The sequence below is a fragment of the Rhinopithecus roxellana genome, chromosome 20 (genome assembly GCF_007565055.1).
Source record: "Rhinopithecus roxellana isolate Shanxi Qingling chromosome 20, ASM756505v1, whole genome shotgun sequence".
Taxonomy (NCBI): Eukaryota; Metazoa; Chordata; class Mammalia; order Primates; family Cercopithecidae; genus Rhinopithecus; species Rhinopithecus roxellana.
This window is the reverse complement of record NC_044568.1, coordinates 56,944,554-56,961,361: the sequence shown is the minus strand read 5'-3', so window position 1 is coordinate 56,961,361 and position 16,808 is coordinate 56,944,554. Positions and strand designations below refer to the sequence as shown.

The 16,808-nt window shown below is 47.6% G+C and overlaps 1 protein-coding gene and 1 non-coding gene across 2 annotated transcripts in view; both read right to left on the bottom strand.

Annotated features, from left to right (window-relative positions):
- Positions 1 to 245: 245 nt before the first annotated feature.
- The window catches only part of PKD1L2 (polycystin 1 like 2), a 116,272-nt gene continuing 99,709 nt past the window's right edge, over positions 246 to 16,808 (bottom strand). Inside the window, exons 39-43 of the mRNA XM_010375154.2 lie at positions 16,159 to 16,319; positions 10,993 to 11,203; positions 7,899 to 8,000; positions 7,266 to 7,397; positions 246 to 645 (exon numbers count right to left, since the gene is read on the bottom strand). Of these exons, the coding sequence (XP_010373456.2) occupies positions 484 to 645; positions 7,266 to 7,397; positions 7,899 to 8,000; positions 10,993 to 11,203; positions 16,159 to 16,319 (768 nt within the window). The 3' untranslated portion in view covers positions 246 to 483. The remainder of the gene's footprint in view (positions 646 to 7,265; positions 7,398 to 7,898; positions 8,001 to 10,992; positions 11,204 to 16,158; positions 16,320 to 16,808) is intronic.
- LOC115895400 lies at positions 4,802 to 4,908 on the bottom strand. Its single transcript, XR_004055595.1, has one exon. It is a non-coding gene; the product is annotated as a U6 spliceosomal RNA (small nuclear RNA).

Sequence of the window (16,808 nt, the reverse complement as noted above, 5' to 3'; positions counted from 1 at the left end):
CACCGTGCCCGGCCACTGCTAACATCTTGATTGCAGACTTCCAGGCTCCAGAGCCGGGACAGAATACATTTCTGTTGTTTTAAGCTACTCAGTTTGTGATACTTTGTTCTGGGAAAACTAATACAGCATCCATTAGCATCTCTCAGACAGTTTGAGAAGCCCTGAACTAGAGTCATTCAAAAGCAATCCCCAATGGACCAAAAAGACGAAATAATTAGTCTGTGGAGGAAATTGTTTTTCCAAACTCCAGGTAATATTTGTTTTATTTCTAATAAGAGGAAATACATTTGAACAAAGAAGTTCTCATAGTATTGGCAATTTTATACATGTCTCTGTTATTCTAATTTTTTTTACTTGCTGGGCTTGGTAATTCTTCAATGGACACAAAAGCTATGACCTAGAGAGACTACAGAGTTGCTGGTAAGCGCAGGTCCGAGGCCCTGGGCGTCCCCACTCATAGATGGTGGCGTGTGAACGAACACCTTAGACCTTGGGCAAAGCTTGTGCTGGTTGAGAGCGGCGAGTCTGGGACAGGGACCCAGGCTGCTCCCTGCTGCTTTCAGGCTCCTCTCTCTTACACTTAATGCCCAGAAAACTGAATATTTTCATCAGCAGCAAATCTACGATCTCCCCTTCCTCCGACAGCTGCAAGAGAGAAAGAACCAAGCAATGTACACAGAACCATCTTCTTTGGGGGTTTTTCTTTCTAAGGGGAAATCACAGTTTTTATTTATTTATTTATTTTTTTTTTTTGAGATGGAGTCTCGCTCTGTCATCCAGGCTGGAGTGCAGTAGCGCAATCTCGGCTCACTGCAACCTCTGTCTCCCGGATTCAAGCGATTCTCCTACTTCAGCCTCCTGAGTAGCTGGGAATACAGGCGCCTGCCACCAAGCCAGGCTAATTTTTGTATTTTTAGTAGAGAGAGAGTTTTACCATGTTGGCCAGGCAGGTCTCAAACTCCTGACATCAAGTGATCCGCCTGCCTTGGCCTCCCAAAGTGCTGGGATGATGACAGGCTTGAGCCATTGCATCGTGCCCAGCCGAAATCAGTTTTCTTGTCCACTTTGGTCCCAACCTAGGTCCCTTCACTGTTCAGAGCTTTTTTAGGGTGGGAAGGCCTCCCTCTAGGAATCCCAAGGGTGTGTGCTCCATCCTTTATCCTCAGGGGGTCCCTCTCCTCTCTGTTGAGGATGACTGGGTTTTCACTGCAACATTTCAAATTCCCAAGCCAGCACAGAGTAAGCCTCGGCTGGGCGGATGACCCTGAAGTTAAACAGCACGTGGGCCCCCTTCTGAGATGAGCGTCTCCCCTTTTCCTGTAGGTCAGAGTGTTGGTGGTGGCTCCTTTCGTTCTATTTTTTTTTTTTTTTTTTTTTTTTTTTTTTTGATACAGTGTCTGGCTCTGTCACCCAGGCTGGAGTGCAGTGGTTCAATCTCGGCTCACTGCAGCCTCTGCCTCCCGGATTCCAGCGATTCTCCTGCCTCAGCCTCCTGAGTAGGTGGGATTACAGGCACCCACCACCATGCCCAGCTAATTTTTGTATTTTTAGTAGAGACAGGGTTTCACCATGTTGATGGAGCTGGTCTTAAACTCCTGACCTCAGGTGATTCACCCACCTCGGCCTCCCAAAGTGCTAGGATTATAGGCGCGAGCCACCACGCCCGGCCCTTTAGTTCTTTATTATTATTCCTTCTGCTTGCTGTGTTTATCCTCTGGCCTGGCCTGGTATGGGAGGAAGTTCTGGGAATGAAAAACTCAATAGGTGTTTCTCTCCGGACACTTCTCAACCATATATACATATTTAAGAGTGACTTAAAGCAAAGAAAGAACAACTTTTAGGAAACAGGAATGGCAGATGTCACATAAGGGATGTAGGTACCAAACAGGCATGTTCAGTAAACTGGTCAGAAAATGCCCTTTACCACACCAACAGAGGCTGGGGTGGAATTTATGTACAGGCTGAGCACGGGGGCTTATGTCTGTAATCCCAGGATTTTGGGAGGCCAAGATGAGAAGATTACGTGATTCTAGGAATCTGAGGCCATCCTGGGCAATATAGTGAGACCCCACCTCTACAAATAATTTTTAAAATCACGGCCAGGCATGATGGCCCACACCTGTAATCCTAGCATTTTGGGAGGCTGAGGTGGGTGGATCACCTGAGGTCAGGAATTCAAGACCAACCTGACCAACATGGTGAAACACCGTCTCTACCAAAAATGCAAAATTAGCTGGGCGTGCTGGGCACATGCCTGTAATCCCAGCTACTTGGGAGGCTGAGGCAGAAGAATTGCTTGACTCTAGGAGGCAGACATTGCAGTGAGCCGAGACTGTGCCACTGCACTCCAGGCTGGCAACAAGAGCAAAACTCCAACTCAAAAAAAAAAAAAAAAAAGTTTAAAAATCAGGCCAGTGTGATGATTCACACCTGTAATTCCAGCACTGTGGGAGGCTGAGGCAGGCGGGTCGCTTGTGCCCAGGAATTTGAGACCAGGCCAGCCAACACGGGGGAAACCCCATCTCTACCAAAAAAAAAAAAAAAAAAAAAAAAAAAAAAAAAAAAAAAAAAACACAAAACAGGCGTGGTGCAGTCCCAGCTACTGGGAAGGCTGAGGTGGGAGGATGACTTGAGCCCGAGAGGCCGACATTCCAGTGGGCCGAGATTGCACCACTGCACTCCAGCCTGGGTGACAGAGCAAGCCCCTTTCTCAAAAGCAAGCGAGCAAACAAACAAACAGAAGAATTTATGTACAAAGGTCCTGCGCATTGCTGCTGGGAATCTAACATGGTACAGCTGCTTCAGAAAACAGTGTGGCAGGTCTTCACACAAAGAGTTACTGTGTAACCCAAAAATTTCCCTTCCAGGTATATGCCCAAGAGAAGTAGAAACATATGTCCATATGAAATCCTGACCACAAATGTTCATAGCAGCATTGTTTATAAAAGCCAAAATACAGAAACTACCCAAATACCCGTCAGCTGAGGAACGGATAAGCACATTGTTGTTATACCCACGCAAAGGAATATGACTCAGCCGTAAAAACGAATGACATGTGGATGCATGCTACGGCATGGATGAATCTTGAAAACATGATGCTAAATGAAATAAGCCAGACACAAAAGGCCACGTATTGTACGAGCCCATTTATATGAATATGAATTTCCAGAATAGGTAAATCCAAAGAAATAGAAAGTAGATGAGTCGTTGCCAGGGGCTGGAGGCATGGATATGGGAGGTGATTATTAATAGGTAGGGGGCTTCTTTGTGGTATTGAAAATGTTCTGGGCCCAGCTGCGGTGGCTCACACTTGTAATCCCAGCACTTTGGGAGGCCGAGGTTAGCAGATCGCCTGAGATGAGGAGTTCGAGACCACCTTGGCCAACATGGTAAGACCCGTCTCTACTAAAAATACAAAAAATTAGCTGGGTGTGGTGGTGGGCACCTATAATCCCAGCTACTCGGGAGGCTGAGGTAGAAGAAACACCTGAACTGGGGAGGCAGAGGTTGCAGTGAGCCAAGATCACACGACTGCACTCCAGCCTGGGTGACAGAGCAAGACTCTGTCTCAAAAAAAAAAAAAAAAAGAAAGAAAATATTCTGGAATTAGTGATGATGTTTGCACAACTCTGTGAATATACTAAAAAACACTTAATTGTATGATTTAAAGTGGTTAATTTTATGGCATGTGAAATATATCTTCATTGTTAAAAATATAATTTATTTACAATGGACAAGTTCAGTCTTCTGGTAGAAGGAACCCACTCTGATAAAGTAACTTTAATTAAAGGTGGCTACCTAATTACATCTCCAAATTAAGGTACAGTTGGAGTACCTGGGCATCTGACCTAGCAATACCCTCTGCTTCCTTGCTAAAATGAAAATATTTCCCCAACACCACAAAATTGTTTTTAATATATCAAACCTTTTTGCAGGACAAAGGCATTGTGGTATAATATGAACCATATTTGGTCTTTGACCTTGGTTCCTGTCACAGAGCTCCTGAAATCCTTAGAATTTACTAACAGGAGTGTATTTTGCTATTCATAACGAGCCCTCTTTCATGACACCTGAGTTTTTGCTAATGAGTGACTTAGGGCAGGCCCCTAGATAGCTTCAGGATGGGGCAGGTCACTAGAAAATTCTCAGATGGTCAAGTCTCTGATTAAAAAAAAAAAGCCATAATATTTACATATAACCCACACACATTCTCTTGTATACTTTAAGTCATCATCTATAAGTACCATTAAGTACTTATAATACTTAACACGATGTAAATGCTATGTAAATAGTTGTTATACAGGTTGAGTATCCCTCATCTGAAATGCTTGGGATGACAAGTGTTTTGTGTTTCAGACTTTTTTCAGATTTTGGAATTTACATAATGAGGTATCTTGGGAATGGGACCTAAGACTAAACAGGAAATGTATTTATGTTTATATACACCTTATACACATAGCCTGGAGGTCATTTTATACAACATGTATTTCTAATTTTTATTTATTTATTTTTTAGAGGTAGGGTCTTGCTCTGTCATACCCACTGGAGAGCAGTGGTGTGATCATGGCTTACTGCATCCTGGGCTCAAGCTGTCCTCCGCAGTAGCTAGAACAAGAGGCACATGCCACCAGGCCCAGCAAATTTTTGTATTTTTCGTACAGATAGGATCTTGCTATATTGCCCAGGCTGGTCTTGAACTCCTGGCCTCAAATGATTCTCCTGTCTCAGCTTCCCAAAGTGCTGGGATTGCAGGCGTGAGCCACCGGACCCAGCCCAGTATATATTTTTGTATTTTAAAATTTAAAATATGAAACACTTCATAAATTTGCATGACCTCCTTGCACAGGGGTCATGCTGATCTTCTCTGTAGCATTCTGATTTTAGCATATGTGCTGCTGAAGTGAACACTGGCTCAGTATTTTCAATAATTTTGTGCATGAAATAAAGTTTGTATTAAGTAGTTATGTGCGGAATTTTCCATGTGTCACCTCATGTGAGCATGCATACAATTTTGGATTTTGGAGCATTCTGGATTTCTGATTTTTGGATTAGGGATGCCCAGTCGGTATAAGATACCCAGTTGGTGTCTGCTGGAGAATTGCTTGGTGTGTGGGGAAAATCTCCACACATTTGGTCACAGAAGTGTTCTGTGCTTAGTGAGAGTTTAGTAGAAGTAAAAATCTGTGTTTCCTTTTCAAACACAGATCCGGGACACACGTTACAAGTGTACCAGAGACCATTTAGCAACAGAGGAGGGGCAGCATTCTTAGCATTCTTGAATCCTGTGGGCAATAATTTCCTGGTTTCCAGGAAAAATAACTCTTTAAAATGATCCTTTAACATGATGGAGTATGTCACCTTTAAGAAATCTTTTGCAATTTAGAAAAACAACAATACCAAATTGTTGCTCTTGTATAGAAATGGAAAAATTCAAAGAAGAGTGTCTTAAGGGTTTCTTTGTTAGACATGCAGATTTTTCCTTTTTTTTTCTTTTGAGACAGGATCTTGTTGTGTCACCCAGACTGGAGTGCAGTGGCATGATCACAGCTCACTGCAGCCTCCACCTCCTGGGCTCAGGTGATCCTCCCACCTCAGCCTCCTGTGTAGCTAGGACTGCAGGTGTGTGCCACCACACCTGGCTTAGGCATACAGATTGAAAGAACCTTTTAATTGGGATAGGAAGGGTGAGCTGCATAATATGTCACCCTTCACACAGCTATACCTCCAGAAGGTCAGGAAAAAAAACAAAACAAAACCATACATCCGAGTCAGACAGACCCAGGTTGAAATTCCACCTTTCCTGCTTTCTAGCTCTGTGGTTCTAGGTAAATGATTTCAACTCTGTGAGCCTTGGCTTCCTTCTCTGTAAGTTGTGAATAATTATACCTACTTCACCGAGCTGTTTTGAGGATTAAATAAAATGTACGAAGCCTTCAGCACAACTTCCATTGTGAAGAGAGTGCTCTGTGGGTGGTGCTGGTGGCTGTTATTAATCTGCAGTCTATGTGCTCATATCCCTCTTCCTGCAGGGAGTCCAGCAGGCCGACTGGAGAATTGCTTGGTGTGTGGAGAAAATCTCCACATATTTGGTCAGAAAGTGTTCTGTGTTAAGTGAGAGTTTAGTAGAAATAAAAATTTGTATTTTTTTTTTCTGTGAAAAAAAAAATGGGTGTGAGGTTGACTGTGAGTGCCCAGCTTGCTGCCCTCTGAGCCATGAAGACATGGGTTGAGGTTTTGGAGCGTAGTATGCATTCTCGACCTTGACTGTTCATTAACATTAAAATTACCCAAAGAGAGGGCTGGGTGTGGTGGCTCACGCCTGTTATTCCAGCACTTAGGGAAGCCGAGGTTGGTGGATCACCTGAGGTCAGGGGTTCAAGACCAGCCTGACCAACGTGGTAAAACCCTGTCTCTACTAAATACAAAAAAATTAGCTGAGTGTGGTGGCGGGTGCCTGTAATCCCAGCTACTTGGGAGGCTGAGGCAGGAGAATTGCTTGAACCCAGGAGGTGGAGGTTGCAGTGAGCCAAGATTGTGCCATTGCACTCCAGTCTGGGCAACAAGAGCAAAAACTCCATCTCAAAAAAAAAAAAAATTTCCCAAAGAGACTTTAAACATACCAAGGGCTGGCTCATTCCCCCAGAGATTCTGTTGGTATTGGTCTCTGTTGGTGTCGGTCTCTGTTGGTGTTGGTCTCTGTTGGTGTTGGTCTCGGTTGGTGTTGGTCTCTGCTGGTGTTGGTCTCTGCTGGTGTTGGTCTCTGCTGGTGTTGGTATCTGTTGGTATTAGTCTTGGTTGGTATTGGTCTCCTCTGTTGGTGTTGGTCTCTGTTGGTGTTGGTCTCGGTTGGTATTAGTCTTGGGTGGTGTCGGTCTCTGTTGGTGTTGGTCTCTGTTGGTATTAGTCTTGGTTGGTGTTGGTCTCTGTTGGTGTTGGTCTCTGTTGGTGTTGGTCTCTGGTGGGGCAGCTGTTGTTTTCAAAAGGCCCCAGGTGATTCTAAGGTGCACTCAGGGTGGAGGTCACTGGTGTTGTGAACAGAGTCCCAAACTGGGAATCAGGAGGCCTGGCTCTGACACCAGCCCCCGCCCTCACTTGCTTGTGATTTTGGGGAATTAATGTCCTCTGTCTATGCCTCAGCTTCCCCTCCTGTGAAATGAGGGCTCTGAGCTACAATGATCTCTCAAGTCCTCTAAAGTCTAACGCCGCTCCAGCCTCTTCATAGTTCAGCATCAATGACTGATCAGGAATAGGACAAAGCAACTCACCTGATAGTATTTTTGCTCCTCACCGAAGGCCACCAGGATGACAGAGACAAACAGGTTCAGCACCACAAATGTCATAAAAACGATGCAGGACCCAATAAGGAAGGAGCCAAGCACTGGGCTATAGTCCAGGACCTGTCAGAAAGAAAGCCAGGGTCATCGAGTGTCCTGGGTCTCAGCAGCCACTTCCCCTACTGGAAAACCCTCAGAGGGAAAACGGTCCTCAGAGCTAGGCAGAGCCTGGAGCCAGGAAGGTCCCCTCTGCCTGGGGCTGAGAGAGGTGGGCCAGGAGGGAATGGGCAGCCCTTCACTTTCCACGGCTGCCACCTCCAAAGACGGCTGTCCTTTCTGCCCAGGGCAGGGGGTGTTTCCTTTGGGAGACCCCTGTACAGCCCTCCCCTGAGTAGCCAGTGTCCGATGTTCCTCTGTGAGCAGGGGTCCCAAGGGCAAGCTGAGGGCTCTAGCAGGGGAGTCCACCTAGGGGAGGGGGAATATTTCTATTTGTCCAAACTTGCCCAATGCTTGCCAGGTCATGGGCCCAAGGGATGGCATGGGGCGGGGTGGGCAGGCAGTGGTTTTTCTTATCTTCATAGAGGCTCAGTGTAGATAGCAGCACCTGTGCCCTCACTCCATTACCTCCTCGTAGTTGAAGATTCCCAGCTGAAGGCTGATCATCGTCTCTGCCGCATCAAAGAGGGTTTTGTAGGAACGGAGTTTCCAACCAAATATTAAGTTCGACTGTCATGGAAAGAATTCTCATGAACAGGGAAGGAGGCTGCCAAGGAGCACAAAACCTGCTGTTTCACAGTGGGGTGGGTGGTCTGTGTCAGCCACTGCCCTGGCAGCGCTGGTCAAGCTACTGTACCTAAAGGGGTGTGCAAGTGGGTGTGCGTACTCAACTGGTTTTTGTTTGTGAGACGGAGTCTCGCTCTGTCACCCAGGCTGGAGTAAAATGGTTTGATCTCAGCTCACTGCAGCCTCCGCCTCCTGGGTTCAAGCAATTCTCCTGCCTCAGCCTCACAAGTAGCTGGGACTACAGGCACGCACCACCACGTCTGGCTAAAATTTATATTTTTCATAGAGACAGGGTTTCTCCACGTTGGTCAGGCTGGCCTCGAACTCAGGACCTCAGGTGATCCACCCGCCTTGGCCTCCCAAAGTGCTAGGATTATGGGCGTGAGCCACCGCACCTGGTCCACAACTGGTTCTATATGGCATGCATGTGTTTCTCTCTGTGGGTCTGTGCGTGCAAGGCCACACGCGTGTCTGAGAGTGTACATGCGTATGCCTGTGGCCATCAATATCTACACATATGCACTTGTGTGTATGTATGTGTATATATGTGTATGTGTGTATCCATGTGTAGTGTTTATGTGTGTGCATATGTATGTGTGTATATTTGTATGTGTGTATGTGTATACGTGTGCACGTGTGCATGTGTGTATATATGTGCATGTCTGTGCACATGCATGTGTATGTGTATACGTGTGCATGTGTGCATGCGTGTATATATGTGCATGCCTTGCACGTTCATGTGTATGTGTATACGTGTGCATGAGTGTATGTGTGTGTATGTGTGCATGTGTGTGCATCCATGTGCATGTGTGTGCATGTTTGTGTCATGTTTCTGGAAGTGCTGCCTGGATGACCTTGTCCAGGACCTTTGTTGTGTCCACAGCCTGTTGATGATGCCCATCTTTGTGTGCATCAGGATGAGGGAGTGCCCAGGGTGCCTCTGGGACTCACGCAGCCACCTGCTAAGCCGCCTGGCTGTGTTCCCCAGATGTGGCCCAAATACCTGGCAATGAAACTGGGCACTCTGCGGCTCCAAATTCTTTGCTCTGGGGAACTGGGTTGAACGGATGATGGGCTTCTGCCTGGGGGAGGCCCTCCCCTCACCGCACTTTCCCTCACCACAACTCCCCACTCCCAAGACTTTCCCAGGGCTGCGGTGTCAGAGGAAGGCCCAGCAGCCCTTGGCTCTGGCTCTGAGTTGGTGACTTTTGGTCCCATGGGACACTGCAATGTCCCTGCAGCCCAGACACTGCATGGAGGGCTAAAGAAATCCACATTAGGGTTTATACAGGAGCTTTCACCAAAATCACAGACTCCAACTTTCCAGAACACACCCCCATCACTCCCTCAGTGCACCCCACCTGTTTCCGAGGGTGGGAGAGGAGGATGGGGCGGGGCCAGGGATGGAAGGTGGTCAGGGCTGAGGTGACAGAGAGGCAGAGGTAGGTGAGGGCTGGGGTGGAGTGGGGACTAGGATGTGATGGGCTGGTGGATGGGATGATTGGGAAGGAGTGGAAGGCAACAGACGGGATGGAGCCAGGGTGAGAATGGGGAAGGCCCTGGAGTAGGGTGTGGGTCAGGATTGTGCTAAAGGCCAGAGATGAGGGGAAGGCCAGGGCTCGCATGGGAACACGGTGGGCAGTACGGGGCGTATTTAGAAAGACATCAGGATATGGTGGAGGCCAGGATGTAAGAGGGCCTTTGTTTCTCACATTATCATAAAGAGGAATTGAAAATTTAATGTTTTTGGCTGGGCACGGTGGCTCATGCCTGTAATCCCAGCACTTTGGGTGGCTGAGGTGGGCAGATTACCTGAGGTCAGGAGTTTGAGACCAGCTTGGCCAACATGGTAAAACACTGTTTCTACCAAAAATACAAAAATTGGCCGGGTGTCGTGGCACATGCCTGTAGCCCCAGCTACTCGGGAGGCTGAAGCAGGAGAACCACTTGAACCTGGGAGGCAGAGGTTGCAGTGAGCCGAGATCATGACACTGTACTCCAGCCTGGGCAACAGAGTGAGACTTTGTCTCAAAAAAAAAAAAAAAAAAAAAAAAATGCCAGGCACGGTCGCTCATGCCTGTAATCCCAGCACTTTGGGAGGCCAAGATGGGTGGATCACCTGAAGTCAGGAGTTCAAGACCAGCCTTACCAACTTGGTGAAACCCTGCCCCTACTAAAAATACAAAATTAGCCAGGTGTGGTGGTGCACACCTGTAATCCCAGCTACTCAGGAGGCTGAGGCAAGAGAATCGCTTGAACCTGGGAGGTGGAGGTTACAGTGAGCCTAGATCGTGCCACTGCACTCCAACCTGGGCAGCAGAACAAGACTCCGTCTCAAAAAAACAAAATGAAACAAAACAAAACAAAACAATTTAATGTTTTCATTTATGTTTTTCTAGTCACACAGGGCCATGCTTGTCAATGTGCTCTCACTGTTACAGTGCTGAGTGAAGTGGCATCTGCCCTCCCAAGTTCATGAGTCATGTCTTGGACAACAAGCACTGGCATGGCTTGTGGCTGTATCTACCTTCACGTCCCCAACTCAAGGACATGGTGGCCCCATCCATCCCCCAGCATGGCAGCAGTGCTCTGTGTGTATCTAGGAGTTAGCCCTGCGCCTTCTAACTAGTTGGGAAGCCAGGAGAATTGGCATATCCAGGAGGGGTCTAGAGGTAGAAAGGAATGCTTCCTGAACCTGGACCATTTCAGCAGTAGAGCCCATGCCTCCTCACCCTACCCATCTGAGCTCTCCAGCCTTTGCCATTTGAGATGACTGGTGCATGAGCTCACAGTAAAGAGACCCGGTACTCAGAAGAGCCACCACCTTCCTTGGGTTCCCAAGGTCTCCCTAACCCTAATTGTCCACTTCCCACTACCAATTAGCCTTGGCTTCTGCAGACACCAGCCCCAAGCTTGTCCCAAAGCAGATACTTACCGCGATGGAGTAAGCCAGGAGCATGGTAAGGATGACAATGATAAAGCCTGAAATGTCGCCCCAGGCACGGCGTAGGGCTGCCGTGATCATGTTCATTTTGGGATTCAACCTGAGCAGATGCCAAAGCTTCACTGTGGACAGGAGTACCAGGAAGGCAATGATGTAGCCAAGGGCGGCATCGGCTGCTGCTGTCTCACTGAAGCTGATGCCTCTGTGGGATCAAAATGGGAAGGCTGGGTCTCAGAGACCTTGAGCAGTTCCGCCGGAACTCATCTGGATGCAAGATTAGACTGATCGGCATTTCAGGATGTGGGATTAGTTTTATCATTATCTCATAGGCTATCAGGTCCAGAAACAGGTCTGGGAAAGAGAGGCGTCCCAGCTCCCCCAGGGGGGTGATGATGATGATAAGGAGGAGGAGGAGGATGCTGGGAATTACGGTGTGAGAGTGATAATGACAATGACAGTGATGATGATGGTGATGATGGTGAAGATGATGGTGATGGTGACAAAGATGATAATGGTAGTTGGGGTTCATGATGTGCACTGGTAATCCTAGCTACTCAAGAGGCTGAGGCAGGAGGATCACTTGCATTCAGGGGTTTGAAGCTGTAGTGAGCTATGATCATTATCAGTGAGATGGCAACAGACCAATCAACAAGTCATTTTCTCTAGGATGTTGGACTCAAGACATTTTTTTTTTCTGATCTGTTTTTAAAAGTTTTATGGGCCAGGTATGGTGGCTCACACCTGTAATGCCAGCACTTTGGGAGGCTGAGGCATGCAGATCACTTGAGGTCAGGAGTTCGGGACCAGCCCTGGCCAACATGGCGAAACCCTGTCTTTAGCAAAAATATGAAAATTAGCCAGGTGTGGTGGCACATGCCTGTAATCCCAGCTACTTAGGAGGCTGAGGCAAGAGAATCGCTTGAACCCAGGAGGCAGAGGTTGCAGTAAGGTGAGATCATGACACTGCACTCTAGCCTAGGTGACAAGAGCAAAACTCTGTCTGAAGAATAAAAAATAAATAAAAATAAATAAAAGTTTTATGAAGCCACAAGGTATTTCCTGTTAACTGAAAAACTTTGCAGCCACAAAAAAGAACAAAACCATGTCCTTTGCAGTTACATGGACGCAGCTGGAGGCCATTATCCGAAACAAATTAACACAGGAACAGAAAACCAAATATTGCATGTTCTCACTTGTAAGTGGGAGCTAAACATTAGGTCATGGACATAAAGATGGAAACAATACACACTGGGGACTGCAAGACTGGGAGGGAGGCAGGCAAGGGTTGAAAAACTGACTACTGGCTATTGTGCTCACTACTTGGGCATCGAGGTCATTCACATCCGAAACCTCAGCATCACACAATATACCCATGTAACAAATCTGCACATGTACCCCCTGAACCCAAATAAAATTTGAGGCCAGGCACTATGGCTCATGCCTACAATCTCAGCACATTGGGAGGCTGAGGCAGGAGGATCACTTGAGGCCAGGAGTTCGAGATCAGCCTGGGGAACAATGTGAGACTCCTATCTCTATAAAAAAATAAAAAAATAATAAAAATAGAAATTACTTAAAAGAGAAAAAAGAAAAACTTGTGAGGCCTGCCTTCTGGCCATTCTACAAAAGAAGCCTTTTCGAACAGGCTCAAGGTGACACTACCTTCCCGAAGCTCTGTGGTCTGGAGAGCTTTCCCCATACTCTCCTCCAAGGTTGGACCCACTCAGGGCAGCTCTCTACAGGGCCACACAGAGGGACGCGAAGCACAGACTGGGTTTGCCACCTTGGGTACAGGCCAGGTTTCAGTGAGAACCATCCTTTTACCCAAATCTCCTGCCTTCCAGAATCTTCCTTCCCCGTGAGCAGACTGGAGTTTCTGGTGCAAACAATTGCTTCTGCCTTTGACTCCAGCAGTTCCTTTCTCCTATCTCTCTTAAAAGACCTAACGCTGGCTGGGCACGGTGGCTCGCACCTGTAATCCCAGCACTTTCAGAGGCCGAGGCCAGTGGATCGCCTGAGTTCTGGAGTTCACAACCAGCCTGGTCAACATGGTGAAACCCCATCTCTACTAAAAACATGAAAAATTGGCTGAACGTTGTGGCAGGCGCCTGTAGTCCCAGTTACTTGGGAGGCTGAGGCAGGAGAATGGCGTGAACCCAGGAGGCAGAGGTTGCAGTGAGCTAAGATCACGCCATTATACTCCAGCCTGGGCAACAAGAGCAAAACTCCGTCTCAAAAAGAAAAAAAAAAAGAAGACCTAATGCTGTCTCATGCCATTTAATTGCTTATATAGGTGGAAACAATCACAATACATAAGCCCTCTTTTGTTTTTATTTTATTTCATTTTTGAGATGGAGTCTGGCTCTGTCTCCCAGGCTGGAGTGCAGGGGCGCAATCTTGGCTCACTGCAACCTCCTCCTCCCAGGTACAAGTGATTCTCCTGCCTCAGACTCCACAGTCGCTGGGACTATAGGTGCGCGTCACCATGCCCGGCTAATTTTTGTATTTTTAGCAGAGACGAGGTTTCATCGTGTTGGTTAGGCTGGTCTTGAACTCCTGACCTTGTGATCCGCCCACCTCAGCCTCCCAAAGTGCCGGGATTACAGGCATGAGCCACCGCACCCAGCCTGGCTTCAGTATTTTTAACGTCTCCTTGGGGTTATTCTCATATTCTCATATATAGCCAAGGTTGAGAACCATGCTTTAATACAACTAACTGCCTTCATAAAGGAGGACTGGCTGGGTATGGAGGCTCATGCCTGTAATCTCAACACTTTGGGAAGCCAAGGCAGAAGGAACGCTTGAGCACAGGAGTTCAAGACCAGCTTGGGCAACAGAGCAAGACCTCATTTCTACAAATAATTTAAAAATTACCTGAGGCCGGGCGAGGTGGCTCAAGCCGGTAATCCCAGCACTTTGGGAGGCCGAGACGGGCGGATCACTAGGTCAGGAGATTGAAACCATCCTGGTTAAAACGGTGAAACCTCGTCGCTACTAAAAAATACAAAAAACTAGCTGGGCGAGGTGGCGGGCGCTTGTAGTCCCAGCTACTCGGGAGGCTGAGGCAGGAGAATGACGTAAACCCGGGAGGCAGAGCTTGCAGTGAGCTGAGATCCGGCCACTGCACTCCAGCCTGGGCAACAGAGCCAGACTCCGTCTCAAAAAAAAAAAAAAATTACCTGAGCAGCTGAGCTATGATCACACCACTGCACTCCAGCCTGGGTGACAGAGCAAGACCCCGTCTCAAAACATAAATAATAAAAGAGGGCTTATGGCTTCTTTTATTAGGTGTGAGCCACTGTGCCCAGCCAGAAGCCTTCAATACTTAAAAGGGAAAAGCAGGGAAAAGCGGGCTGGAGAGGAAAGAGGGAGGGTCTGGTGACATTATTGAATCCACATGTTGCCAGAGAAAAGGAGCAGGTAGGGGAATGGTCAATGACGTATTTGTCTTATGCTCAGTAAGTGGGCACTTTATATAAGATAAGGTGAACACGGAGCTGCTGCCTGTGGAGACTAACCTTCTAGCTGTAGCTCTCTCTTTACGAACAAAATGAAAGACAGATTCTTGCATGACTCAACTTTCAGCCTAACTTTATTTTTTCTTTTCCTTTTGGCAGAGTGCATTGGGGTCCCAAGATTTTATTTTCCTTTCATGCAGCTTAACCTCTCCAAGACTCATTACATGTGATTTCCTCATTTGCAAAAAAAAAAAAAAAAAAAAAAAAAAAAAGATGATGAGGCTGGGCGCGGTGGCTCACGCCTGTAATTCCAGCACTTTGGGAGGCAGAGGCGGGCGGATCACAAGGTCAGGAGTTCGAGACCAGCCTGGCCAACATAGTGAAACCTCGTCTCTACAAAAAATACAAAAATTAGCTGGGTGTGGTGGTGTGCACCTGTAATCCCAGCTCCTGGGGAGGCTGAGGCAGAATGACTTGAACCAAGGAGGCAGAGGTTGCAGTGAGCTGAGATCATGCAAGAGTCTGTCTCAAAAAAAAAAAAAAAGGATGATGCTAATATCATCTCTTAGAGGTCTCAGGAAGATTCAAGTAGGTGAGATGAGATAGTGCTTGTAATGTGGTGTTTTTATGAAAGTGTATGACGTTTAGCAATAACTCAATACATGTTAGCTATATCTATAAAATGAATGAGTGAGTCAAGAAACCCAGTGATTCCAAGCAAGGGAGGGCAGCCTGGAGCCACGTAAGCTAAGCTTAAATTACTTCTCTGCCACATTTTAGCTGTGTGGCCTTGGGGAAGTCACATGACCTCTCTGAGCCTCAACGTCTTTGTCTTTTTATTTTGAGCCCCAGTCTCCCTCTGTCACCCAGGCTGGAGTGCAGTGGCGCAATCTCAGCTCACTGCAACTTCTGCTTAGCAGGTTCGGGCGATTCTCCTGTCTCCTGAGTAGCTGGGACTTTAGGCGCATGCCATCTCGCTCAGCTAATTTTTGTATTTTTAGTAGAGATGAGGCTTCACCATATTAGCCAGGCTGGTCTGAAACTCCTGACCTCAAATGATACACCTGCCTTGGCCTCCCAAAGTGCTGGGATTACAGGCGTGAGCCACCATGCCCAGCAGTTTTCCACTTTTAGTAGAGTTGGGGTCTCACCGTGTTGGCCAGGCTGGTCTCAATCTCCTAACCTCAAGTGATCTGCCCACCTCGGCCCCCCGAAGTTCTGGGATTATAGGCATGAGCCACCACACCCTGCCCTCAATGTCTTTGTTAAATGAGGCGATGATAACATCGACCTTCATCAATTCTGATGATGTTTCCCTAGGTGCATACATCCTGCCTACCACATAGTGGACACTTAGTGTACGGTAGCACAGGTGAGCTTACTGGGGCCCTAATACTTGCAAAGGGCCTCCCCCAAAGGCCAAGAGGAGCCTAAGCAGGATGCCACATGGCCCTATGTTTTGGGAAGATTTGCACAAGATGTTCTATTTTGTCTGAGTCATCTCTAGTCGTACTCACTTGCAGCTGGCCCCCAACCTGAATCTAGGTGGCAGCTAGAGTTATGTCTGCTAGGAGTGCCCCTTTATCCCCTGAGCGTCCACAGCATCCCAAAACCACCTTCTGACTCCTGGGCCTCAAACGGAGCTGTAGGAAGAGGGGCCAGTATGGGGAGCTGGGTGGCTGAGGAGACAGCCACTTACTCTTCCCTGTGGTTCCGGTAGCGCTGGAGATCCCTTTCGGCCAGGACAGCCCTCTTCACAAACACCGCCAGGGCACTCCAGCTGGCCAGGATGATGGCCAGCTCCAGAAGGTTCCACTTGCTGCGGAAATAGCTCCATGTCTGCTTTCTCATGTGCTTGCCCTGGAAAAGGAGCGTGAGGTTGTGGCCATGACTGGCCCCACCCCCAGGGCTGCTCCCTCCCCACCCCGCAGGGCCCTCTGGCAGCAGGCTCCCCCAGCTCTGGCCCCCATGCACAGAGTGCCCAGGCCTCTCCCCAACCTTGTGCACAGACCCATTGAGGTGGGATAATAGGGCCTGGAGGCAGGGAACATAAGAACAAAATCAAATGGAAACACTTCAGCTGTGACAGGAAATATCCTCTTCATTTACATACGGTGTACCCTGAGTAAATGACTTTGTAACTTCACTTTAATCTCTTCATTTACACAGGACACACACCGACTAACCAATGGAAACCTCTAGAAGGTATTTAAACCCCAGGAAATTCTTTTTTTTTTTTTTTTTTTTGAGATAGAGTCTCACTCTGTTGCCCAGGCTGGAGTGCAGTGGGCCCCATCTCGGCTCAATGCAACCTCCGCCTCCTGGGTTCAAGCGATTCTCCTGCTTCAG